Consider the following 26,474-nt stretch of genomic DNA (forward strand, 5'->3'; position numbering starts at 1 on the left):
TTCTTTATAAAGTTTACTTTAGATTGTATTTATACTTTGTCAGTACCTTCAGCCTTGAAGTTACTAATTACAGGAAAAAAGTCTGCCTCTGATTTGGCAGTTAGAATAAAAGAGATGGTCCTCCTTTCTTTAGGTTTAGCTAAAGTAGATAGTCATATACACTGGCACGGCGGGGCGTTACAGATGAAGGGAATAATATTTATGGGTCTAATGTCTGTCTGGTGAAAAGAAATTCAATTCTATCTTTAATTCATGTTGAATTGTGTGCAGCTACGTATTTTCTTAGGAGCTGTAAATTTTTTAATCACTTTTGGTGTGATGTTCATGCATTAAGCATATCCGAGAATTCGTTTTCGTTTTTATTTATTGTTGGGAAGGTGGGAGGAGGGGGGATTTATTTATTAAAAGAAAGAATGATAAGTTTCTGGAAGAATTTGGTCTAACATGCTTTTCTTGGAGAGTTTCCTTGGCAATAACTGGAGTTACTGGACAATAATAAAGATGGGCGTTGCCCAAAAAATGGATTATACGTACTTCTCATATAGTTTTTCAGTGAATAAACGAAATTAACGGTGGAAATTATATATGTCGAGAAAAAGTTTATCATAGTGATCAAATAAAAGCTTCTAACACTACTAAATTTAATTTTCATTTACATGTAAAATTTTAAGTTTAATATCTTAATTTCCATATACTCTTTTAGAAATGACTTTCTTTTCTGAGACCAAAAATAAAAAAGGAAAACAGTAGCTTATGTATTTGTTGGTTGGCTTTATGTTCATGGGAAACAGTAAGATCATAGTAATTCAGATCCCATTAGGAAAAATATATTGGAGGATAATATCGGGGCCCCCATGTGCACCATTCATTTTGCAAGTGAAGAAGAAGCAGTGTTCCAAGTGCACCAGTGCTGATTACACTGTTCCTCAGCGTCAGCGACCGTTAATTTCTGCAGTCTTCACTGTCCAGCACTTTTCATGGTAGAGGGTCTTCAACTCCTCATTTGAGGAACCAGAATAAGGGAGGAGACAGTAGCTGTTTCCAAGTCTGTGGGGGCTTTCAACAACAGTATGTTTCTTTCTTTCCCTCTCTTTTCTTGTATAACCAATTCTTGCTTTACACTTTTAATATCCCATTGTTGATATAATTCTAGACATGGTAGAAATTTACATGCTGCTATACACCAAAAGATTGCTCAATTTTGTCCTTCGTGAGGCATTGTGGTCTGAACTGGTAGTTTACTACGCTCTATCTCTCTCACACGCACAAATAAATACCAAGGAGCTCCGACTGGATACTCTTTACAGATTGAAAATGTGTAGAGGAAAGCCCAAACTTTAGTTCATCTCCCACTTATCTCTAGTTCTAGATTTGTGGCAAGTACTCAATTTCTCTTGGATCACAGATAAAAGGGGGTTGTAGTTGGACGAGCTTAATTTTGAAGCACTCTTCAATTCCTTCCACTCCTGTCATAGGAAGTAAATTGCCACTGGAAGAGTACTTCAGGATACAGCTGCACAGTTCTCTCCGTTTAGTACTCGAATCAACCAATTGAGTTCTCCGGCCAAAGGCAAATATCTCTATGTACTAACCTCTGTTGTAAGCGATGCTGCCAGATGGGTACATTTTCATGGTGTTTGTTACACAAACAACTTTCAGTGTCCACAATTTTCAACTTTTGAGTAATGCTTAAGTCTATCTAGAATAGCAAGCCAAAGAATGAATCCATCCTTGAAATCCGTATTGCGAAACAAAGCACTGTAGCCCAAGTTAGAGGCCTCTGCTTTATGGCATTATTGATGGTAAATGAACCGTTAGAAGCTCCACCAAAGTTGACTAGTTGAGCATTTCTCTGATTCTGGTTGGTTAATGCCGCCCATACTCCACAGTCAAATCGGTTATTTTAGAGTCAAATATGACAGTTGCAGCAATTAGGAGAGAAAACCTCGTGCCATGGTCCTAAAGAATGCGAAGAATTATAGCATACAGAAATATCACAATCATGTGCAATTTGATAATGAATAAAAAGTCTAGTACTCTAGTTGCAGGATTTAACGCCATGAGCAATTATGAGGATCTGAGACTACCCGAAAATTCTTATTTCTAAGTTAACACTGAACCCATCAATTGCACTAAGAATCCTTTTCCGAAATATTCCAAATTTGATTAAGAATAGCAGTATTATTGGAACAGTTGTGAGATAGCTCTGATAACCTGCTTCTGTTTAGGCAATATGAAGAGCCTAAACCAATATGTGTTGATACCAAACAAAACAAGCTTAGCGTCTTTAGTCACTCTGGATTCCGTATTTGATCAAGTTCGTATTCTACCTAAGATTTTCTCTGCAAGCTTTTTGCAATGTTTGATCCAGCTCGGAAGAGATAAGTGAGGTGCCTAATAGTCGACAGGAACAATGTGCCTCTTGAAACCCACCAATGGCTGATCTTTTAGTATCATCAACAGGTAAGCCAGCAAAATCTTTAGCACTTTTTGGCATATTAGGAATAAACCAGGTTTCCAAATTGATCAACAACTTGTTTGACAAGGAGTATGGGTGGACTTCTCATTAACAGCAAACACCAATGAAGAGACAACCCACAAAAAACATGTGCAATGTAGGGAGGAAATTAAATTCCTGCTGAGCAATATTTGTGTTGAACAAACATGTGAAGACCTCAACGGCGAGTGGAACAGGTAAGGAGGTATAGAATCTCCTTAACTCAACCTCCCCCCACCCCCCCTCCGGAGGGTGGAGGGGTTAAGGAACCGTTTAAGTTCATGTAGGACTTAGCATTGTGAAGAAAGACTTTATTTATTTATTTTTTGATAAGATAAGATGGAGAAAGACTTTTATTCGGGAGGTGACCTCATGGGAAATGCCAAAAGATGCTTGGAGTACATTCATTAAGAATAAACAGTTGAATAAGCTTGAAGCCGTGAACTCTGTCCACCTTCATTCCACCCTAAGTTGCTCGGACTCGGGTGCGTGCATTTGATACGGGCACGAATCCGAGTGTCAGATTCAGCAAAATCTAAATTTTAAGATTCGGGGGTGCGGATCCAGGTATGGATACAGGTGTGGGGATTCGGCTAAAAAAATTCAAATTTATAAAAAATAGATCTATAAGTCCGAACTCAGAACACGACCCCTTGAATTCATGGTTTTTCTGGAGCACAAAGCTGCAAATATGAGACAAAAGTACTATAATATTGAAGGTATGCCATTTCGCATGTCTTAAATATGTTTTATTTTTAATTTTGAGAAATCAAAATCTCAATTTCCTCCCAAATTTGTCGATGGACTCGGGTCAAAGTGTCCGAAGTTAGTTGACCGAATCCGGGACGTATCCCGTTCCTGCACCCGCTCCCGTCCCGTGTCGAGACGGGTGCGGCACCAAAAACGAAGAGTCCGCAACTTAGATTCCACCTAGGTTTACCATGATTTTAATGGTAATTCTGCATATTATCTGTAATGCTGCAAAGCCAAAAGCTTTGAGTACATCCATCGAAAAAAATAAACAATTTTCTTATCATAAGCTTGGAGCCGTGAGCTATGTCCTCCTTCATTGGACCTAGGTTTCCCATCATTTTATGGTAATTCTGCATATTATTTGTAATGCTGTTTCTTTACACAGTAGCATTCTGACAATTACTGATGAAAGATGTCATGAGCGGTTTCAATCGCTTAGTAATAATCTTGAAAATCAGTGTCTGAATGACTTTCATTCCTGATACGGGCTGGAAGTCCTTGTAATGTCTTCACCTTAGGAACTGAATAATAGTGGTACAATTAAGAGCAGCAGATAGCTCTCTGCTAATGATTACAAAAAGTTGTTGAAAGATGCAATTTACCTCTGCCTTCACTGTGAGCCAGTTATGTTGGTAAAATTCTGCTGTAAACCCATCACGGCGTGGAGCTTTATGCTTAGTCATCAATCACTTAGCAGTGTGTTATAAATTTCATCTTCACTAACAAATGTGAGTAGACACTCCTACTGCTCAATTGTACTTAGTGATCGCCCTCCCTCTTTGATCATGTCTCCTGATAAATGTACTCCTTGCTCTATGTTGAGTTAATCATCTGAGAAAAAAAAAAAGCAGTTAGCTTGGCACAATACATGGAAATTCTAGCTTGTCTGGTTGATCTTTGTATGAATTATGTAATTCTTTTATACAAGCTGGTACCTTTTCTATAAAATTTTACCTTGTAAAAAAAAGCATCATTAGCATCAGCAACTGGTTACCATTTATTTGTGGCCTTGGCCTTGCACAATTCTTCTTCGCACCTCAGGGCTTCCACATAATCACACAGAAGCTTCCTTTCTTGTATTAGAAGAGTCCATCTAGAACCTATTTGTCGTCAGGCAGCAGACACTTGTTGTTTAAGCTGTTGGGACCGAGAAAGAACCTGGGCAGCATATGCTTTTCTTGAATTGCTTAATGGCAGTTTTTGCTGCTTTCTCCACAAAACATATGTAGTGGAAGCAGAAAATGTTAAGTTCGAGGCCAGTGAGATAATATCTGAATATTTCTAATGCGTTTCCCAAAATGAGAAGTATATAAAAGGTTTATGGCCTCCTACAAACCTCTTATATAAAGTAACTAACATATGATAGTGATCAAACACCCCAAAGTTATTTTCGTATCACAAAACGATAATAGCCAGACTTCATGCATCATATTCTGCCCAGTTTTCTCGACATCCTGCCCTTTGACCTAGTGAAACGGTTTGCTATAGCTGGCATATTATCAACATCAATTATATCTAGTATTTGATTAAAGTTCTAGCTGCTTTGGTCTTTGCTGGTTTTGGCCATTTTCATTGTTCAAGAATTTATTGAAGGCATTTCATAGAGTCTTTATTTTTTTCTGCCGCTTTTGGGTGGGAGGGGGTTGAGTCTATTGATAGTCATTGGACAGCCAGCAATGACATCAGACTCTACGGGAAAACTCAATGATTTTTGTTTAAAAATTTATGAGATGCTTTGTACAATATATGTAAATATACATGGAGAAGAGCTGACCATTGTATCACCATAATTCATTACTAGACTACCAGCACATCTCGAAGAAGTGCCTCAGTGCAGAAGGTTCAGCGCTTCAAATATCCCTCTCAGATGCTGGGTTTAAGAAGACAGATTCAGTCACTAATTATAGTAATATTTTAGTTGCTGATGGTGCTGGAAGCTCGGGTCTGAAAATAATACGCCTACTGTGAATTATGTTATCCACTGATCTTTAAGAGAGAGGTTCCAATGCAGCTTGGTGGTTAAACTCGGTCATCAAGAAAAGTTTCAAATGGTCGTTCACAGTAACTTCCAAAACTTTGCAGGGGGTTGCATCTTTCTCAGAATGGAACGAACCTTGAAGAGAATCACCATTCATAGCGAGAGAAATCTAGGGCTGCCAGGGTTCTCAGCCGGTACAGCTGAGATAGATGGTCACGGGGTGGTTAGTTTCCTTGGCTTTTTGGGACGTACAACTTAACATTTTCACCCATTCATGAGCAGAGGCCGAGTAAGAATTTGAAGCTTATGAGTTCAGGCTTATAGTCCTTTTAAGTTATTGGGTTCTAATAATTTATATATTTTCAATAGATATTTTAGACAAATACAAGTTTGGATCAAAGCTACTGGGGTTCGGTCCAACCCCTAACCAAAGAGCTAGCTTTGCCCCTGTTCGTGAGGACCAATGTTAGCAGTGTTATGTACAACAAGTGCTTCTCTTGTCATGTCTATATATCTGGCCATGGTTCCTCTAGATTTCTTACTAAAGATGCTGTCCAACAGTATGCTTTGTGATGTAGTTTCATTAGGCAAATGTAAAATATATTTGATGGTTGGACTTGAAATCACGAGCTTAATTCCATGGTCTGTCAATGGGTTCCCTGATTAGTTCTTGCACTTCATTGAAATTTTCAAACATCTATAGTTCGGATAAAATCTTTGCTGAATCTAGATTGAGTGTTTTCTTTTCTTGCAATCACGTGTTGAATTATTGCATTACCTTTCAACAATCTCTCTCACCCCCCCCCCCCCCTTCTCCAACACTCACCTTTCCTTTTGGTGGAGCATATTGCGTTCATGGTAACTGTTCCATTTTGATTTGGCCAGTGGCATGTGCAGTGTGTCCTTTGCTATTTTGACGTTGCCGAAATTTCATTACATGCGTATCCAACTTGTGTCCTAATCCTCTTCCGGGACACACCTTCTCAGACTTGTCGTTATTTCACTATATGTTTTCTGATTTGTTTTCAGTATTTCCCTCATTTCTACTGTGACACCGACAAAGATGTAAGGATATAAGGATAATTGAACAAAATGATGGGGGCCTGGTTAGAGAAAAAAGAGGAAACTAAGTAACGGAACATAAATGCAGCAGCACTTGAAAGTAAACTATATAGTATTAGATTGAGGAAAAATGAGAAAGGAAGGAACTACAAGGACCACACAATTCAATTCAGATTTGATGAAAGGGGAATGGTAGATTGCTAGTCATATCAATATTTTAAATCTTCTTTATGGTAGAAGTTACAAGGAGAGTAATTGTGACCCTACTCCATGATTTAAGGGGTAGTAGTTAATTGAAGCTCTTTTGTACTCTTCTGCAGGGAAATTCTTACATGCTACATTTATATAAAGTGAGCAAAACTCTACACATCAAAATGATTGATCACAAAATGCATGAACAAGGAAAAAAAGAACATCTTATGTATTGTCATTCCCCACTATGAAGATGGAGTAACTCTTTTCTTATATCTATCGTCTATGAAGGGATGACTTATTTGACTAAGAAACCTTTTTAGTTAAATTCCCTTCGTCATCATTAGCTATACTTTATAGAAATCACTTTATGTGCGACTTTCAATTTTCATATCCCTTTATTTGACAAGTTTCAGTTGCCTAATGACATTTTTGTATATATTAATATATTTTATAGTTGTATAACTACTGGAAAATCTGTAGCCTGATTCTATGGGGGCTTTATATGCTATTACAAAGATCAAATTATATGTTTATATGAGGCAAACCTAAAATTCTATGTACTGCCATAAAAGTGTAAATGCTCCCTTGGAATTTAAGGTACTATTGTTCATGGAAGTGTCTGTTGGTAAAGGGAGCTCAGACAAAAAACTTTTTTGTCACATTGAAATGACATGGTGATAAGTGATAAGGCCAAATATGATTTTTCATTTGACCAATTAAAGGCTACTAGATATCACACACATCAGCATCAGTACTTGAAGATCACTCATATCTAGCTGCTACTAGTGCATAAACAGTGACACTCAAATCTCTTTTTATGGTTCTTTAAATTAAAACACAAGATATGCCAAGATCATTGAGGGAGAAATTAGAACATAGGGACATGATGGATAATTCCTCATGTTCTGAATATTGGCCTGAGACTGAAACTGAAACTGAAACTGAGACTCATTTTCATCATTTCCAAGAAGTTGCTGTTGCTTCACCTTTTCTACTTCCATTGATTCCAAATACTTGTGATGATACCTCCTTTCAACTTTGTGAAAACCCTTGTTATTGGTCTCAACACTTATCTGAAGAAGATGCAAGTGCAAGTGCAAATGCAAGTGCTGCTTCTAGGAGCCATAGTGAAGCTGAGAAAAGACGCAGAGACAGAATTAATGCTCAGCTTTCCACTCTAAGAAAACTCATTCCCAGGTCTGAAAAGGTAAGCTTTTATTTTGTCTGTTGGGTACGCAAGCTATTTTTCTAAACAATATTTTTTATAAGAAGGTCATTGATGTTTGGTTACTAGAGAAAGGAAAATGTTTTCAATCAGTAGAAGGTAAATGACTTTTCTCACTAACGGACGGAGTCATTTTCTTTATACGTTATCTTAATTTAACTTCATATTAGTTGCTCCAATTTAATTATACTGCGCAGATAGGGTAAGAACGAACTTTTTAGTTAATATATAAACGGTTGAATCCCCTCTACCTAAAGAAAAATTCTAGCTAAGTGGTAGAAGGGGTTCAAAAGTTGCTTAGATCATAAGTTCAAATCTCAGCTATGATATTCAAAGTATTTATTTGAATCGCCTTAATATAAATATTTGGCTCCGCCAATGCTCCAACTATATATTTTTCATAGAAAATAACTTCCATCATATCAAACATACTAAACTATCCTAAACATGGGTAATATATCTTCCATGTATCAAATGCTTTTTCTATGATTTACCAAATCATTTAACTTGCAGATGGATAAGGCAGCTCTACTTAGAAGTGTAGTTGAGCACGTTAAAGATTTAAAAGGAAGAGCAAAGGAAATCAGCAAGGTAGTGAACACTCCAACTGACATTGATGAAGTAATAATTGAGCATTTAGATGAGGAAGAAAATCATGAAAATTCCAGCAATAGCATATTTCTCAAGGTTTGTCTATGCTGTGATGATCGACCTGAATTGTTCTCAGAGCTAAACAGGGCGCTTAAGAACATGAAACTAACAACTGTGGAGGCTAATATAACTAGTTTGGGTGGCAGAATTAAGTGCGTTTTCGTGGTTAAGTCCATTAATGGTGTTTGCTTGAATTCTCTTAAACAGTCTCTTAGAGTGGTGCTTAGTAGAATTGCTATTTCCCCTTCTACATCCAATTATCGCATCAAAAGTAAGAGGCAGAGATTCTTCTTGCCTGCTAATTTTTCTTAATTCTTTTTGTTTATTTAATCTCCGGTCTTACATATTGAGCTTTTGAAATGAGTGCTTGCTGGAGTAGCTCAACGAGGTTCGGATTCAATTCAGCCTAGTGGGTGTCTTTGCCACTGGACCAGCTAAACTTGTTTTGATCTATTGTGTCCGTGCAGTACTCAAGTGTTGATTGGACTCGCTCAGCAGGTCTTTGTTTATTTTTTATTTTTTTAACAGGTTTGTTTAATTAAATTTGTTGCCAATTTTCATAGTCCCTGGTTCAGTATGTTATTTGTCTGAGAAAGTATATTGCATGTCCAATAATCTTGATAGCCAAGTCAAACATCTTGTTTTTTTAACCTTAGTGTTCAATATAGTAGTAGTTGCAGTATCCTAGTTTCCAGTTTCCACCGCATATGACATACGTACTATTTTTGTTAGTAAAATATTTTAAAGTACAAGTCACAACTATATGAAGTAATCGCCGAGAGAGGTCATTGCATATGGCACATACGGGAGACAAGCCAGATTATGATTTGTTGAACCCTTAAAAAACGAGTAACAATTAAATTTATACGCGGTGAAAGAATATATAATTTAATTTAACACGAATTAACTATGAACAATAAATAATTGAATTAAAAGAAAATCCGTGCGATCAAACCAAACGTAATGAATAATTAACTCTAGCCTTGCAATGAATGAATAATTAACTCTAGCCTTGCAATGAACGTTTGGAAATCGGTTCTGATCTAGCCCTCAGAACGGGCTCGGTTACGACTTAATGAACAAGCAGCTAAAGAACACTTTGAACAATAGTTAAAGAATAAAAATTAACTTTATTGCTTTGATATACGCGTCAACAGTGGTCCTAAAAAATAAAGAGAAAAGGGCCAAATATATCCCTCTACTTTCATATATTGTTTATATTTAACCTCCGTTATACTATCGGGCCTAATTTATCCCTACTGTTATACTATTAGGCCAAATTTACCACTACAAGCAGCAAACTTTTAAAAATACCCCTTGATATGTTAAGTAATCCAAAATCTCCCAAATTTCTTTTATTTAAATCACTTGTTCTTCTTGGTCCACTATTTTTGAAATAATTAGCATTTAAATTAGAGAAAAAAAATATATTAAATAATACAATCGAATAAACAAAGTATAGTAAATTAAAAAATCTAAATTAGGTAGCTTTTCTAAATTCTAAAAGTATTTACAGCATCCCAATTTTAATGAATTCGTTGCACCAAATGTATGGAGACTTTGCGAGTATTAGTAATTGAAGTTGAAGTTCCTCGGAGACTTTACATTGTCTAATTCAACTTTGCTTTAATTAAATGCCTACACATTGTGCACTCTTAAGTTAGTCGATCAAACTCTATACTAACCAGGCAATGACAAAATATATTTGAATATACATGTACATACATGATGATCAACTTTATATAATACACAACACGTAGACCCACTAAATTCTACGGTGTGTATATGGTTGAAAAATAAATAAAATTCTAAACCAATTTTATTTATTACAAGAAGAGAAATGGGTGCATTGGTAATTAAAATAAATTATGAATAATTTGTATAGTCTAGTAACTTTAACATTCACATCAATAGTAATTTTTGAAAATAATGGAGCAAGAAAAATAACAAATAATTTAAATAAAAAGAATTTGGGAGATTTTGGATTACTTAACAGATCAGGGGTATTTTTAAAAGTTTGCTAGGGGTAAATTTGGCCCGATAGTATAACAGTAGGGGTAAATTTGGCCTGATAGCATAACAAAGGTTAAATATAGACAATATATAAAAGTAGAGGGGTATATTTGGCCCTTTTCCCAAAAATAAAAGATTCTCCCCTTTACATAGTAGGGGAGTTTCAATTCTAGTACAAATCTAAATAAGGTAAAAAATCTTCTCCACCCAGTAAACATTGATATGCAGTTGATGTCAGGCGAGATTTGCGCCGTAACATCCGGTTGAGGGCAGATATTACGGCTCCCTATTTATCGTGTCTAACCGTCTTTTCCCTTAGTCTCGACCCTTCACTTTGCTTGGACCTGATGCTCGGCCGTATCCGCTCCTGGATGCACCCTTCGTCCTCCCCGGACTTTGAGACGTGGAACCCCTCAGCTTTACTCGAGGTCATATTAGATCGTGCTTCCCTCTCATTTCTTTACCGAAAAATCGGGGATAACTTTATCCTCGATTTTATCCGTACACAGATAGTCCCCTCACTTTTCGGAGAGCAGATTTATCGAAATGACGAGAAGTGACTAACTGACCCCGGTTCCTTTCACCGTACGCTACAAATGGGCTGATGAGTCAGTGAAACGTCCCCTCAATCGCGTCGTTCTGACTTCGAACACGTGTCAGCCGCCGATTGACCGTCCTTGAATGAGAAACATCATGCATTAAATATTTCCCTCCTATAAAAGCTTCGGTTTTCTTTTTTCATTTTTTTACTTTCCGATTTCGAATCTTCTTGAGTTACCCTCGAAATATTTACTTGTTCATCATTCCCCCAAATCTTTACGAATTCTTCTTTACATCTTCATTTCTTCATCCTTAATCTTCAAATCTTCATATTTCGTCTTCAAATCTTCATACCCATCTTCAGCAGTCAAGGGCGATATGAGATACAATACCTTGTTCGGGAGGCCATGGATCCACAACATGAGAGCGGTGCCTTCGACCCTACATCAAGCGTTGAATTTTCCCACTCCGGGTAGAATCAAAACGGTTTACGGGGAACAACTGGCCTCAAAGGAGATATTCGTTGTCGAGGAAGTGGTCTCGGTACCCGCGGTCATGACATCAAATAGTAGGGGACTGGTCGGAGAGAAAGAAACCAAATAGAAATCAGCAGTCCCGACCCTGACCGGGCTAGGAAAACAGGAAGAGCACACAAGAAACGATGTGGATGATTACGGTGTCCTGAGATCCATTATAGCACCCGATGATACCGATGCCACCTAATCGACAATCGAGGAATTGGAGCAGGTCATACTGATCGAGTACCTACCGGATAGAAAAGTATACCTCGGCACGAGGTTAACTCCCGAGCTCAGGAAAAAACTTATTGAATTCCTTAAAGCTAATGTCGATTTTTTTGCCTGGTCGCACCTAGATATGGCAGGGTTCCTACCGGAGGTGACAACTCACAAATTGATCCTGGATTCAAATTTCTACCCGTTCAAATAGAAGAGGAGGTTACAGCCCGAGATCAAACACGCATTCATCAAAGATGAGGTATCTAAACTTCTGAAAATAGGTTCTATTCGGGAAGTTAAATATCCTGATTGGTTAGCTAACGTAGTGGTCATGCCTAAAAAATGAAACAAACTTAGGATGTGTGTAGATTATAAGGACCTAAACAAGGCATGTCCAAAGGATTCATTTCCTTTGCCTAACATTGACCGAATGATCGATGCGACAGCCGGATACGAGATACTGAGTTTTTTCGATGCCTATTCCAAGTACAACCAAATTCAGATGGACCCGGGCAATAACTAAATTTGATACCTACTGTTACAATGTAATGTCGTTTGGGCTAAAAAATACCGATGCCACGTATCAACGCTTAGTTAACCTGATGTTCGAAGAACAAATACAAAAATCAATGGAGGTTTATATTGACAATATATTAGTTAAGTCCCTGCGAGCAGAGGAGCATTTGCAGGAAACCTTCGACATACTGAGGAAATACAACATGAAGCTGAATCCAGAGAAGTGTGCCTTCGGGGTCAGCTCGGGCAAGTTCCTCGGTTTTATGGTATCTAATTGGGAAATAGAGATTAACCCGAACAAGATAAAAGCCATAGAGGATATCACCGTAGTTGACAACGTCAAGGTAGTACAAAGATTGACCGGGCAGATAGCCATGTTGGGTCAATTTATTTCGAGGTCGTCCGACAAAATCCACCACTTTTTCTCATTACTAAAGAAGAATAACGACTTCTCCCGGACCCTGGAATGTCAGCAGCTTTGGAAGAACTCAAACGATACCTGTCGAGCCCTCATTTACTGCACATCCCGAAGGCAAACATGCAGCTATACCTCTACTTGGCATTTTTTGAGGTAGCGATAAGTGGTGTCCTGGTTCGGGAAGAAGAAGGTACGGAGTTTCCTATTTACTATGTTAGTAGAACCCTAGGCGATGCCGAAACAAGGTATCCATATTTAGAAAAATTAGCACTCGCTTTATTGAGCACATATAGGAAGTTAAAACCGTACTTTCAGTGTCACCCCATATATGTCGTGACCTCATACCCGCTGAGGAATATTATGCATAAACTCGAGTTCTCGGCCCGGCTGGCCAAATGGGCTGTAGAGGTTAGCAGGTACGATATCGAGTACAAACCCCGAGCTGCTATAAAATTTCAGATTTTGGCAGACTTCATGGCTGACTTTATACCGGCCTTGATCCCCGAGGTTGAGAAAGAATTACTGCTCGCCTTGGGGACTACTTCGGGGGTTTGGATCCTATTCACGGACGGTGCTTTTAATGCGAAAGGTTTCGGGTTGGGGATCGTTTTAAAACCGCTTACGGTTAATATAATAAGGCAATCTATTACAACTATGAAATTGACTAACAACGAAGCCGAATATGAGGCCATGATTGCAGGATTAGAATTGGCTAAGAGCTTGGGGCCTGAGGTGATCGAAGCCAAGTGTGACTCCCTCCTCGTCGTTAACCAAGTCAACGAGATGTTCGAAGTAAAAGAGGACTGGATGTGCATATACTTGGATAAGTTGCAAGTAACCTTACACCAATTCAAGGAATTGACCCTACAACATATACCTCGAGATCAAAATAACGATCCAATGTATTGCGTAATCTAGGGTCTTCAGTCAACTTCGATGAATTCAATTCCAAAGCAGTAGTTCAATTGATGAACTCAGTGATAGAGGAAGGTCACACCGTGGTAAACTCAACAAGATTGACTTGGGATTCGAGAAATAAATACATAGACTACCTTCAGAAAGGGAAATTGTCATGAGATCCCAATGAATCAAGGGCCCTACATACTAAGGCTGCCAGGTTTGGCTTGGTTGGTAGAAAATTATACCGAAGATCGTATTACGGTCCGTTAACAAGGTGCTTGGGACCGGGGGAGACCGACTACTTTATAAGGGAAGTACGCGAGGGAACTTGTGGAAACTATTCGGTTGCTAAGTCCTTGGTTTGGAAACTAACCAGAGCCGGTAATTATCGGAACGAGATGGAAAATGATGCGAAAGACTTCGTCCAAAAGTGTAACGAATGCCAGAGGCATGCCCCGATGATTTACCAACCGGGGGAGATACTTCACTCGGTCCTCTCCCCCTGGCCGTTCATAAAATGAGGGATGGACATCGTCGATCCCTTGCCGTGGGTACCTGGCAAGGCCCAATACATATTACTTATGACCGATTATTTATACAAGTGGGTTGAAGAACAGGCGCTCGAGAAGGTTCGGGAAAAAGAGGTCATTGACTTCATCTGAGATCATATAATATGCCAGTTCGGAATACCGACCGAGATCATTTGCGACAACGAGAGGTAGTTCATCGGCGGCAAGGTTAGTAAGTTTTTTGAAGACCACAAAATAAAAAAGATTTTGTCTACGCCCTACCACCTAAGTGGGAACGGTCAAGCAAAATCAACGAATAAAACTATACTCTAGAACCTAAATAAGAGGTTGACTAATTCAAAAGGAAAGTGGAATGAAATTTTGCCCGAGGTTTTGTGAGCATACCGAACGACTTTGAAGTCAAGCACCAGTGAAACACTGTTCTCTTAAGTTTACAGAGCGGAAGCTCTGATTCCAATACACTACAGAGACTTCAAATGACAAGGCCATGGCCACGAGCTTAGTCTTATCGGACGAAAGCCGAGAAGCCACCCTAGTCCAGTTAGCAGCCCAAAAAAAGCATGGGGATATATTACAACCGAAGGGCAAACCTTCGACACTTCCAAATCAGGGACTTGGTACCGAGGAGAGTTACACTACATACCAGGAAACCAAATGACGGGAAACTAGGTCCGAACTGGGAGGGACCGTACATAGTAACTGTATAATTGGAAAAGGCTCGTATCAACTCGAATCTGGAAATGGGGTACAACTACCCAACAATTAGAATGCGGCACACCTAAAATGATATTACTACTAAGGTATGGACACAATCTTCTTTATGGATTATCACGCTTTGTACTAACCCGTGCAGATACTCAGTCAAAATCGAATCCAAGGATTAGGTCAGAAAGCATGTGTTGCACTCTTTTTCTAAGCAGTTTTTCCCCAAAGTGGGTTTTACGACAAGGTTTTTAAACGGCTTGGAGACGTCTGAGTCCGTACATAAAAAGTAAGGTCCTTACACGTTCTTTAATCTATTACTTCAGGTCCGTCCATGAAAAAGTCACTTTCAGCAAAGAATAATCGTGTCTGATTGAAACGATCAAATATTTTAACAAAGACTTTATTTTGAATCCTTTGGAGTCAAAGCAACTCAGAGTTATTACTTACCTAGGCCTCATCCGGGCCTTGGGAGAATGAACAGTCTAAGTTATACTAAGGCATCAATGGCACATTTTGAAGACTGAAGCATAAGTTATAAGTCTCGAACATAAAGCAAAAACTGAAAAGTAAAGGACACAGTATAGCCGAAGAGAAATTTTTTATATATGTACCAAAAGGTATTTACAGAGGCACTGTGAAGCGGCCCCAAAATAAATAAAAAAATATACAAGGGAAAAAATAAATAATCTAAGGCATTTCCCGCCTAGTCTTCACCGGAGCCCGACTTGCGGCCCGAACCTTCGGGCTCGTATCTCTCTTTCACCTCGGCCTCAAGCCTCTTCGATCTTGGCCGCTAGATCGAACCTCCGGGCATGATTCTCCTCAAGGGTCTCCCTCCGGGTCAGCCACTTCACATTCTCAGCCTTTGTTATTATACGGGCCTCAGCCACCTCCACATCGTTCTTATACTGGGCCAGAATATCCTGAACTTCAGAGGACTCGTTCGAAGACGCCTCCAACTTAGACTTTAGAGAGGTGTATTCTTGGCCGAGGTCGTCCCGTTCCATGACGGTCGAGTCTAGTTATGCTCGGACCTCATCGTTCAGCCGAGACCATTTATCGACTTTATGCTTCATCACCTGGAGTTGATCCTTGGCCGATGCCAAGTCCTCTTTGGTGGCATCCCGTTCAGAGGCCAAGAGATCCATTTTGCTCCTCAACTCCTCGGTCGAGGCTTTGACCTCATTCATTTCGACCCTGAGCTGGTCGATTAGGTCTATCTTCTCATGGACTTGCGAGATTATGGCGTTAGCAGTTGCACTTAACTATCGTTATTAATCTCAAACACCCTTACCTTTTAGACAAGAATGGCATATTCCCGTTTCACCGTCAAGGCCTCCTTTTGAGCTCTTTCTAGCTCATCTTGGAGGATGGGGAGGTCCTTGAGGGCCTCATCTTTTTACTCATTAAGAGCTTTGTACATGTCCTTCTGCAAGACCTGCTCCTTGAGCTCGAACTCGAGATGACCCACCTCCATCCGAGACTGGTGAAAGCTCTCATGGTGAAGCACCGAGGTCTGAGGAATAAAAATGTTAAAATCATTAAAGTATGCTAAGGATGAATGAACCCTTTAAGGATATAAGGAAAGGGAAACTTACCCTGTTCAGCACATGATGTGCCTCGTTGAAAAGGCTTGGCGCGTCCACTTCGTTCATCTTCGCTTGGTCCTCTTCGGTTACCAAGCAACGAAGGTAGATGGCCATGCCAATCAGCCCGGATAGCACCCTGATATGCACCGGTATCGTAAACATGACCATTCTCTTATGGTCGAGATCCACGCCTGGGGCGGGGAACTTCTTCACAATCTTTGGGCTTGAGCTCGACCCATCTGACTCTAAAAGCACGTCCTTTCTCGAGATCTCCAGGTGGCCAAAACTGGAGTAGTCCTCCAGTGCACCGACATCCATGCCTTCAAATATCAGGCTAAGAGCCTCATCTGCGGCCCGTGATGCCTCAGTCGGCTTTTCTCTAATGGCCCGTGCCTCATCAAAAAGGGACTCCATGTGAGACGGTGATTTCAGAATATCAATGATGTCGGCGGCTTCTCTCAGAATCGGAGTAGCTTCTCGAGGAGCAGTAGCCACGGGCTTTCCCTCAGGCTCTCGAACTAAAGAGGGTTCAGCCTTACGATCCCCTCCCTCCGGTGCTGCCTGCTCTTCTGCAGCAATGGCCGGCTCATGGGCGACAAACTCCATATCGTCATCTTCAGGGTAGTCCCTGAGCCAATAAAGAGAATTAGGGTCTGATACCCTGGCCCGAGTACTTTTCTTGGTGCTCCTTCGGACCCTGACCCTTTTTTTCTTGGCCTCAGATAGAGCATCCGAAGAGCCATAAGACCCCCTCTTTCTTCTCTTTTTCTCCTCCTTCTTCACAGCGGCCTCAGCGGCAGGCTATCCCAAAGCAGAAGGTTTTGCAGATGGGGACGAGGACATATCCTCGTCCACCGCCCAAAGCTCGGTGGTCTTGGGCAAACCTATAGAAGAAAGAAAGGGACTTAGCCAAAACGATAGAAGAACGTAAGGGAAGTTAAAATCAGTAGAAGGGGAATACTCACCATGAGAACATGCCTTCCATTTTCCTTTTGAAAGTTTGTGCCACTCGCGCTCGGAGTATGTCAATTGTTTACATATCCCCTAGACCCACTCCTTGAAACAGGAAAGCCGGGAAGTGCGGTAAAAGAATAAAATTCAACGAACTATTTTAACAACTTGGGTAGAGATGAACTTACTGTCAGGTTCCATGTTTTTTCAGGGAATGGCAGGAACTCGGGGGGAATGAGATCCTCGGTCTTCACCCGAAAAAATCTCCCCTGCCAGCCTCGATCCCTGTCTTCGTTGATGCTCGAGAATGGAGCCTTCTTTGTCCGACGGACAAGTTTGATTAACCCCCCATCGAAAGATTCGAAAGCTGTAGATGCGGAGTAGATGGTCGATAGTGAACCGGGGCTCCTCCGTGTTGTTGACGAAGTGACGAAGGAGAATAACGATCCTCCAAAAAGATGGGTGGATCTTCCCAAGACAGACCTCGTTCCTTTTGCAGAAATTAAGGATTATCGTATCCACCGGGCCAAGCGTGAATGGGTACGTATAAATACTTAAGTACCCCTCTACGTGCGTAGTGATGTCCTCATCAGGGCCGGGGATGACTACTTCCTTGCCCTCCCACTTACAGTCCTCCCGAACCGTCGGGAGTATATCCTTGGTAATGGAATAGATATACCTCCATACCTCATCACCCCAATCTCCTTGTTTGGAGGCCTTATCGACTTTAAAATCGTTGTCTATGGAGCGGCCTCCAGGAATAAGATCCTTAAGAGGAGGTTCTGGGGCTGCAACCTGGAGGATCACTTCGACATCAGCTGCCGAGGCAGAAGTTGAAGGGGCGTGTCTTGAGGCACAAATTTTGAAGTTTTTGCCATCGTTATCTGGGAATATGAAGGTTTGAAGACTGGGTATGAAGATTTGAAGGTTTGGCTTGAATATTTGAAGAGGAAACATGAAGATTTGAATATTAAGGATGAAGAAATTAAGATGTAAAGAACAATTCGTAAAGATTTGAGGGAATGATGAACAAGTAAAAATTTCGAGGGTAACTCAAGAAGATTTGAAATCGGAAAGTAAAAAAGTGAAAAAAGGAAACCGAAGCTTTTATAGGAGAAAAATATTTAATGTGTGACATTTCGCATTCGAGGACGGTCGACCGGCGGTTGACACGTGTCCGAAGTCAGAACGACGCGATTGAGGGGACGTTTCACTGACTCATCAGCCCGTTTGTAGCGTACGGTGGAAGGAACCAGGTTCAGTTAGTCACTTCTCGTCATTTCGGTAAATCTGCTCTTCGAAAAGTTAGGGGACTATTTGTGTACGGGTAAAATCGGGGATAAAGTTACCCCCGATTTTTTGATAAAGAAACGAAAAGGAAGCACGATCTGACATGACCTCAAGTAAAGCCGAGGGGTTCCATGTCTCAGAGCCCACGGAGGACGAATGGTGCATCCGGGACCGGACACGGCCGAGCATCGGGTCCGAGCAGAGTGAAGGGCCGAGACTAAAGGAAAAGATTGTTAGACACGATAAACTGGGAGCCATAATATCCGCCCTCAACCGGATATTACGGTGCAAATCTCGCCCAACATCAACTGCATATCAACGTTTATTAGAAGAAGAAGATTTTTTTTAACCTTATTTAGACTTGTACTAGGATTGAAACTCCCATACTATCTAAAGGGGAGAACCTTTTATTTTTTAGGACCATTGTTAGCACGCATATCAAAGCAGTAAAGTTAATTTTTGCTCTTTAGCTATTGTTCAAAGTATTTTTCAGCTGCTTGTTTGTTAAGTCGTAACCGAGCCCGTTCCGAGGGCTAGATCGGAACCGATTTCCTAACGTCCATTGCAAGGCTAGATTTAATCATCCATTATATTTGGTTTGATCGCTGTGATTTCCTTTTAATTCAATTATTTATTGTTCATAGTTCATTCGTGTTAAATTAAATTACATATCCTTTAATTACGTATAAATTCAATTGTTACTCATTTGGAAGGTAAACAAACTCTAAGTTCGACCTGAACATAAAGATGCTAGACGATAATATATACGATCACGTTGGATATATAGTAAATTAAAGAGGATTGGGAGAAGTAAGATATATAACTCTTGCATAAGAATGTGATAAATTTCTAGGTCCCTACGAAGTGTTTTTGCTTGCTTCCAAGTTATAACTGTACGAGTTATATCTCTTAACATTGAGAGAGAGAGAGATGCATGAACATGAAATATATCATGTCTTTGTCATTTGCGGTAGGACCAATCCAAAGGCAAAACATTTTCACTTCTTCAAAAAACAATATCAAAGACTGAGCAATACTTTCCATTTCATGTTTGTAGTTGATCTATAAAATGTCATAGGAATTCACTTCCAGAATTATTAATTAAGATCGTACGAAATAAAAATGTAAGACTTACTACTTTCCAGAATTCCTTTAAACTTGTAGCATTTAGGCTGGCGGTAGTATAAAACAAATCTTCCCCGGAATATAAAAACAGAGCACAAATGTAGCAATCCCTTTGACCGTTGGAAAACAATGCCCTGAACGGAAGAGAGAAACCCTTCAAATATTATCGTCCAGACTCCGGAGAATTCAAAATATTAAAGAATTTTAGAAATAATTCGATTATATCAACCTAGTATAAATTGTTTTGACTTTGGTCCTTTTTTTTTTTACCTAATGATCGCATTTAACATGGAGCGGGCTGTAAGCCTAGCTGATAAACCTGAAGTGTTGAAAGTATTTTTGAGTGCTGAAACTGATTTTTTAAATAAGGATTTACATGTTTGGATAGATGTGCTGAAATTGATAATACGCAATTGATGTGTTTGATAGAAAAGTGCTAATAAATTATTTTTTTATTTAAATAACTAAAATATCCTTAAAAACTTTACAAAAGATTATAAATTAAAAACAATTGTAAAGAAAAAGATGAACAACGAATATGGAATGAAAAGAAAGTTAGAAAATTTATTTTGGGAAAAATATTTTGTGAATTAAAAAATATTATTAAGGATATACTAGTAAAAGCCTTGCGTCAAACTAAAAGTGCTTATAAGCTAAAAAGCCATAAGTTGGAGGTGACCAACTTATGATTTATGGCTGATTTTAGCTTATAAATACTTGGCTTATAAGCACTTTGGATGTTTACCAAACGCGTAGATAAACCAAAATATGCTTATAAGCCAGTTTGACCAGCTTATAAGTGTTTGACCAAAAAATATAATTTTCGGCTAAAACAGTTTAGTTTATATAATAATGGATTAAACTTAGTTAATAATAATATCTCTAGATGTGTGTTCCAAAAACGTGAATAACATTAGACAGATCTGATAGTGGGTTGACGGTAACATGCATTAACTGTTCCAAAAAGTATGAGCAATAATGGATGAAGAACTAACAATAAATAACAATAAATAGCATTTAAGTAAATAGGAGAAGTGGTTCATCCAATAAAGGATGAACTAGATGATTGTCCCTCCTGACAATGATGAATGACCGACAAATCGTAGAATGTTCGAATTATTCTCGGATCTGATGGAAAAATCTGAAATAATATGAACAAGAATCTTGATGAAAATGTAATATTTGTATCTTAATAAGAGAGAGAGAATCTTTTCTCAAAAGTCTGTTCATATCAAAATGAATGTCACATGCCCTACATCACTTTCTCCTTTACTATTTATATGAGACATACCCCTAACACATTCTAATAGTACAAGTGCAGAGAATATCCACTAGAATATTCTCTTTAATATACCATTTTGAAAACTAGCCATTACAACTCTGCTAATGGTGCTCGATCTCGCCCGTTGTTGACATCTCGACCACAAACCTTGCTGCTTCCTGGTCGACCTTGACTGACCCACTCCTTATTGCTATATTGGCCTAAATATTTTAGGGCAGATTTTGACTTATACAGTTAGTACCTCCGCTTATTGAGGCCGGCCTTAGATGACCTTGATGAGCGGATCCTGTTTGTCGTGGTCGAGAAGATTGGACGAGATGGCGACATGACCTTTAGCGAGCCGTAGCTTTTGGGGTTGCATCGTTTCTGGATCAAAGTGACATCTTGACATCATGCGTCATTATGGTGCATTTTTCCAATGCTTTACATCGTTTCACGTGCGCCTGTTGATTGGATCTGCCGCTTTTATATCTGTGCTAGGTAATGGTGGCATAATTTTTTGATTTCGATGCCCGAATTCTTATAAATAGGGATGTGAGGGCACACACTCGTGTTTTACAGATTTCCCATATTGAAACCTTGTGCCTCTTTCTTCCTATTCCATTGTTGCATATCTTCCTTCCCTGCTCTATAGATCCTTTTTGCGTTTAACTTTTTGTTATTCGAATACCCTCTATTTCTCCATAGCTATGGTTAAAGTATCTTCTGGTCCCAGTGAGGGAAATGACCCGGTTCCCCTAGCGATGGTGTTGCCTCCTTACGCGGAGGGGATAATTCCTCGTGGTGAAAAATCAGGTCTGACTTTACAAAGGCGCCTAAGGCTGAGCCCGAGATCTCTGAGTCGGCGATGAAAGAGGCCGATTTATTTGAGCTTAGGGCTAAATATGACATTCCCGCTCACATCGAGTTGGTCCCTGCAGGGCAGGACGTGGTACAATTCCACAGCCATGGATATTGTGCGTTCTACGCCTAACCCATTTATGTTGGCTACACTCTTCCCCTTCTCCCCTTAGCGGAGGAGTTCTGCCATTTCTATGGCATTTGTCCGGCTCAGCTCGCGCCATATATATACAAGCTCATTAGGATGTTTACTAAGTTCGCTGAATTGGCCGAGGTCGAGATCACCCTTCGACATTTGATGCATCTCTTCGCTCGTAGTTTCTATAGGGGGACAATATTAAACCTTCGCCATCGAGGGGGAAAGTACCTGGTGGTGAAGATGGATGATAAGGCGAGCCGGAAGTTCTGGCATAATATTTTCTTTGTCATAATTGAGGACGTAGTGGCCAACGTAGACGAATTTCCCGAGACTTGGAATTATACTCGTAAGTGTTTAACTTCTCTTCTTCGAGGCATTTGATTTACTTGCTTGGTCATGAGTGCCGATCTTTTGTTTTTTTCTTATCCAACCAAGACCACGCCCCCTCCTTTGGTCGGGGACATTTCTAATTGGGTCAGCTGGCTTCTCCCTCACATCGTGGGAATTCGCGAGTGGCCGGGTTTTTTAAAGAAGTTTGGGCCTGCTCCTTCCTCGATTGGTGAGCTCGTCTGTTTTTTTTAAATTTTGTTTTGGCCTCTTAGTCACCTATTTCTTATAGTTTGCTTTTGCCGATAGTGATAACATTTTTCGATTTTTTCTTTTCCAGCCCAAGGATCTTTGACGAGGCCGAGAGCTCCCCCTCCTGCATTCCGTAAGAGGAAAGCTGCATCCTCTTCAACATCTATCAGCCCTACGACTGTGGCCAGGCCTATTCGGTCTTCTGTTTCTGTTCCCTTCTCGACCGCGGCTAGGTCTGTTCGGTCTTTGGCCCTATCTACTGCTGCCTCAGCATCGGTTTCTTCTCCGCCTGCAAATATTTCGATAGAGGAGCTTCCGAGTTTCCCTTTATTCCGTCTTATGGATGAGGAGGAGTAATTATCGCCAAGCGATGGGAATTTGGTGCCCCACAAGAGAAGGTCAGTGGATGTTGGTGACGGGGTTGCCCGGGCTATAGATTCTGTGATGGATGATTTTACCATCCACTAGATGACACTCATAATATTTGAATATGACATCAAGCTGGTGGTTGAGGTTCCGATATCGGCTGAGGCCGTAGAGGGTGTATCCCTTCCTTTTGTGACAACAGAAGTCAAAACGGGCATCTGCAAGGGTTTCTGATACTTCGTGGCAAGAGGGGCCATCGACCTCGCGACCGGCTAACGGTGCTTCTTCGCCGACTGATGGGAGAGATAAAGGCGTGGCTGAGGATGGCTATGAGATGGGCTCAGATCTTGATGCTGCAGAGCTGAGGATGATGGAAGAGGGATTTACTCAGCTCGAAGTGACGCTGGAGGGGTCTACGCGGACCATTGCGATCCCCATGGACCATAATCTGTTAAAAAACACAGAGAACGTGGTCCCTGCCCTTGGTCCCCTTTGTTCCGAAATGGAGGGTGAAACCCTTACGGAGTTTGATGACGCCACCCTATCGAGAAGCATAGCCGGCCTCACTCTTAGGGTAAAATTTTCAAGGCTTCTTTTTCTTGTCTGCTTTGTTTAGATTTTTGGCCTTCGTTTTAGTGCTTTGCCCTTGTCAGCGGAGGCGTTCTCATGTTTGACTCTCTTTCTTTTGGCACTTACAGACCGTGATCTTGGAAATCGAAAGTGCCCGAAGGGAGGAGAGGCGCAAGTCTATCTTCACAAAACTTTGGGGCAAATACTTTGTCTACCGTGGCAAGTATTGGGAAATACGCAGGCATTTTGGCAAGGGCTGCAATTTGCCGACCCTTCAGGACGAGCTGAAGCAAAAAGATGATGAGCTGGTGAAGGTCATCGAGGGGACGTTGAGAAATAAAGAAGAAGAGCTCGAGGTCAGTAGGGCCGTGGAGGTTTAGTGCGGCGACCTCCAGACACAGGTGATCGAGTTGCGCATGATATTGGAAGAGTGTCGCCTGCAGATGGAGGTTCTTTATGGCGAGATCACCGAGAAGCAGAACGAGCTGGATAGGGCGAAGTTAGCTCGATCAGGGGCTTCGAGGAAGACGGAGGCCCTTGAGGTAGTGATCTAGACCCTCTGTTCTGAGCGGGAGAACGACTGGAAACTGCAAGGTTAAAAGAGGAGCGTCTTGATGAGAAGATCAGAGAGTTGGAGAAAGAGAATTCTGACCTCTACGACCGATTTGCTGCCCTTGAGGACGAGAAGGCCCAATTACTGGCGTGACCGTTCTCTTCTCATACTTCAGACTTTCCTAATGTTCCTCGAGAGTTATACGAGGAGTGGATTCATGCTGAGTCCCAGTTGGATGTGTTCTGAGATTTGCATGCGGGGGGATCTGTTTCTGAGGCCGCCCTTGAAGATTCTCGTGTCAAGGCTCGTGAAGCTCGACTCTCTTACGGGTATGAACCTGCAACGTAGAGGCCAGCGAGGACGGGGGTACGAAGATGTAGACTGGCTTGAGCAAAATGCATGGTATGATGCTGCATATCCTGAGGGCGAAAACGGTGATGATGAGGGTGTTGAAGGTCAAGAGGGTGCCGTAGTTGAGGGCCAGGTCGACGAGGATGCTGCAGGCGATGAAGGTGGTGGCTAGTAGTTTTCTTTTTTGTATTTTTTATATATCTTTGTGTGTAGTTGGTGGTGTCTTCATGAGCTTGTGTAAAAATGTTCTAAGTATGAAATACCAACTTTGTTATTTGCATATGATTTTCTTCTTGTGGTTTAATTATCGCTGAGGATCAGTAGGTGTTAGTTTAAACAAGGTCAAACATAATATATGTTTAACTATGGCCGAGGGACAATAGGTGTTAGTTCAAACAAGGTCGAACATAACCTATGTTTTACTATGGCCGAGGGCCGATAGGTGTTAGTTCGAACAAGGTCGAACATAACCTATGTTTAACTATGGCCGAGGGCTAAAAGGTATTGGTCCAAACAAGGTCGAACATAACTTACGTTGAGCTATGGCCGAGGGTCCGAACAAGGTCGAATCATAACACATGTGTTTAATTATGGCCGAGGGCCCGTAGGTGTTGGTTCGAACAAGGTCGAACATAACCTATATTTAATTATGGCCGAAGGCCAATAGGTGTTAGTTCGAACAAGGTTGAACATAACCTACATAGGGCCAGTAGGTGTTAGTTCGAACATAACCTGCATTTAATTATGGCCGACAACCAGTAGGTGTTAGTTCAAACAAGGCCGAACATAACCTACATTTAATTGTGACTGAGGGGCGATAGGTGTTAGTTCGAACAAGGTCGAACATAACCTACGTTTAGAAAGATATGCTTCTATGTGTGGAGTTTGTCGACATCGTAAACTTTAAGCATTGTTGCCTTGGTTGTGCATTTGGAGAAATAGAAATAAACTTCATGCATTGTTGTTTTGTTCATAAACTTGGAGAAATTTACAAATTTTTGGGCGTCGGCTGGCGTTCCATTCCTAGTCCCAGTCTATATAGTCCCTTCATTGGTCGACGTGGAGAAGGCTTGAGAGGTCGAGCAATGAACTAATCGTCCTGTGCCTCTGTCTTTGCGTACTTCGACTTGAAGTGTCCCCTTCGTCGCCTCGTTAAAAAACTCCTTGAGAAAACCCAATTGGGACAAAACTCAAGTGAGGGAAAAAAGAGTACGACTTGGGGGACACTTTATCTCTTAAAAGGCAAAGTACTTGAGGTGGGTAATATTCCAGTTGTTTGGTAGTAGCTTTCCTTCCAATGTTTCTAGTTGGAATGGCCCTTTGTTCGATGTCGCTGTGATTTTGTACGGACCGTACCAATTTGTTCCTAGTTTGCCTTCTCGTAGGTCTTTGCTTGCTTGTGTTTTAGCTTTAAGCACGTAGTCCCCGACTTTAAGCGGCCTGACCTTTTCCTTCTTGTTGTAATAGCACTCTGCTTGTTGTTTTTGGGCAATCATTCTTATATAGGCCATGTCTCTTTGTTCTTCAACTTCATCGAGTTCCTGCCTTCTGCTTTCATCGTTCCTTGGTCCGCTCTCATGGGAGTATCTTAGACTGGGCTCCCCGACCTCAACCGGTAATACTGCATTAGTCCCATAGACTAAAGAGTAGGGCATCTCTCCTGTGCTTGTCTTCGGCATTGTTCGGTAGGCCCACAATACTTTCGGTAATATTTCCGGCCACAGTCCTTTGGCGTCTTCGAGTTTCTTCTTCATGATGTTCAGTATCGACTTGTTGGAGGATTTTTCTTGCCCGTTGCCCGCGGGATGGTATGGCGTCGAAAGTATTCTTTTGATACGCCACTTCTCAAAAAATTCAGCGACCTTCTTCCCCGTGAATTAGGGTCCGTTATCGCAGCTGATCTCATTGGAGAGGCCGAACCGGCATACGATGTTTTTCATATAAAGGCGATCACTTCCTGTTCACATATTTGGACGAACACTCCTGCTTCCACCCACTTAGGGAAATAGTCAGTTAAAACCAGAAGGAATTGTACGTTACCTCGCCCTGCTGGGAGGTGGCCCACGATATCCATTCCCCATTTGATGAACGACCAAGGTGAGGTGATCTAGTGGAGGTG

General features: G+C 40.8%; 2 protein-coding genes across 2 annotated transcripts; one reads left to right on the forward strand and one right to left on the reverse strand.

Annotated features, from left to right (window-relative positions):
• Positions 1-251: 251 nt before the first annotated feature.
• On the forward strand, positions 252-9,011 carry LOC104096237 (transcription factor bHLH51-like). Its single transcript, XM_009602579.4, has 3 exons — positions 252-1,068; positions 5,052-7,692; positions 8,224-9,011. The coding sequence occupies exons 2-3, from the start codon at positions 7,330-7,332 to the stop codon at positions 8,671-8,673; spliced, it is 813 nt and encodes a 270-aa protein (XP_009600874.1). The 5' UTR covers positions 252-1,068; positions 5,052-7,329; the 3' UTR covers positions 8,674-9,011.
• A 16,579-nt stretch (positions 9,012-25,590) lies between these two features.
• Positions 25,591-26,034, reverse strand: LOC138907901 (uncharacterized). The gene has a single exon (XM_070198522.1). The coding sequence runs from the start codon at positions 26,032-26,034 to the stop codon at positions 25,591-25,593; it is 444 nt and encodes a 147-aa protein (XP_070054623.1).
• Positions 26,035-26,474: the final 440 nt, after the last annotated feature.

This window comes from Nicotiana tomentosiformis, chromosome 3, assembly GCF_000390325.3.
Source record: "Nicotiana tomentosiformis chromosome 3, ASM39032v3, whole genome shotgun sequence".
Taxonomy (NCBI): Eukaryota; Viridiplantae; Streptophyta; class Magnoliopsida; order Solanales; family Solanaceae; genus Nicotiana; species Nicotiana tomentosiformis.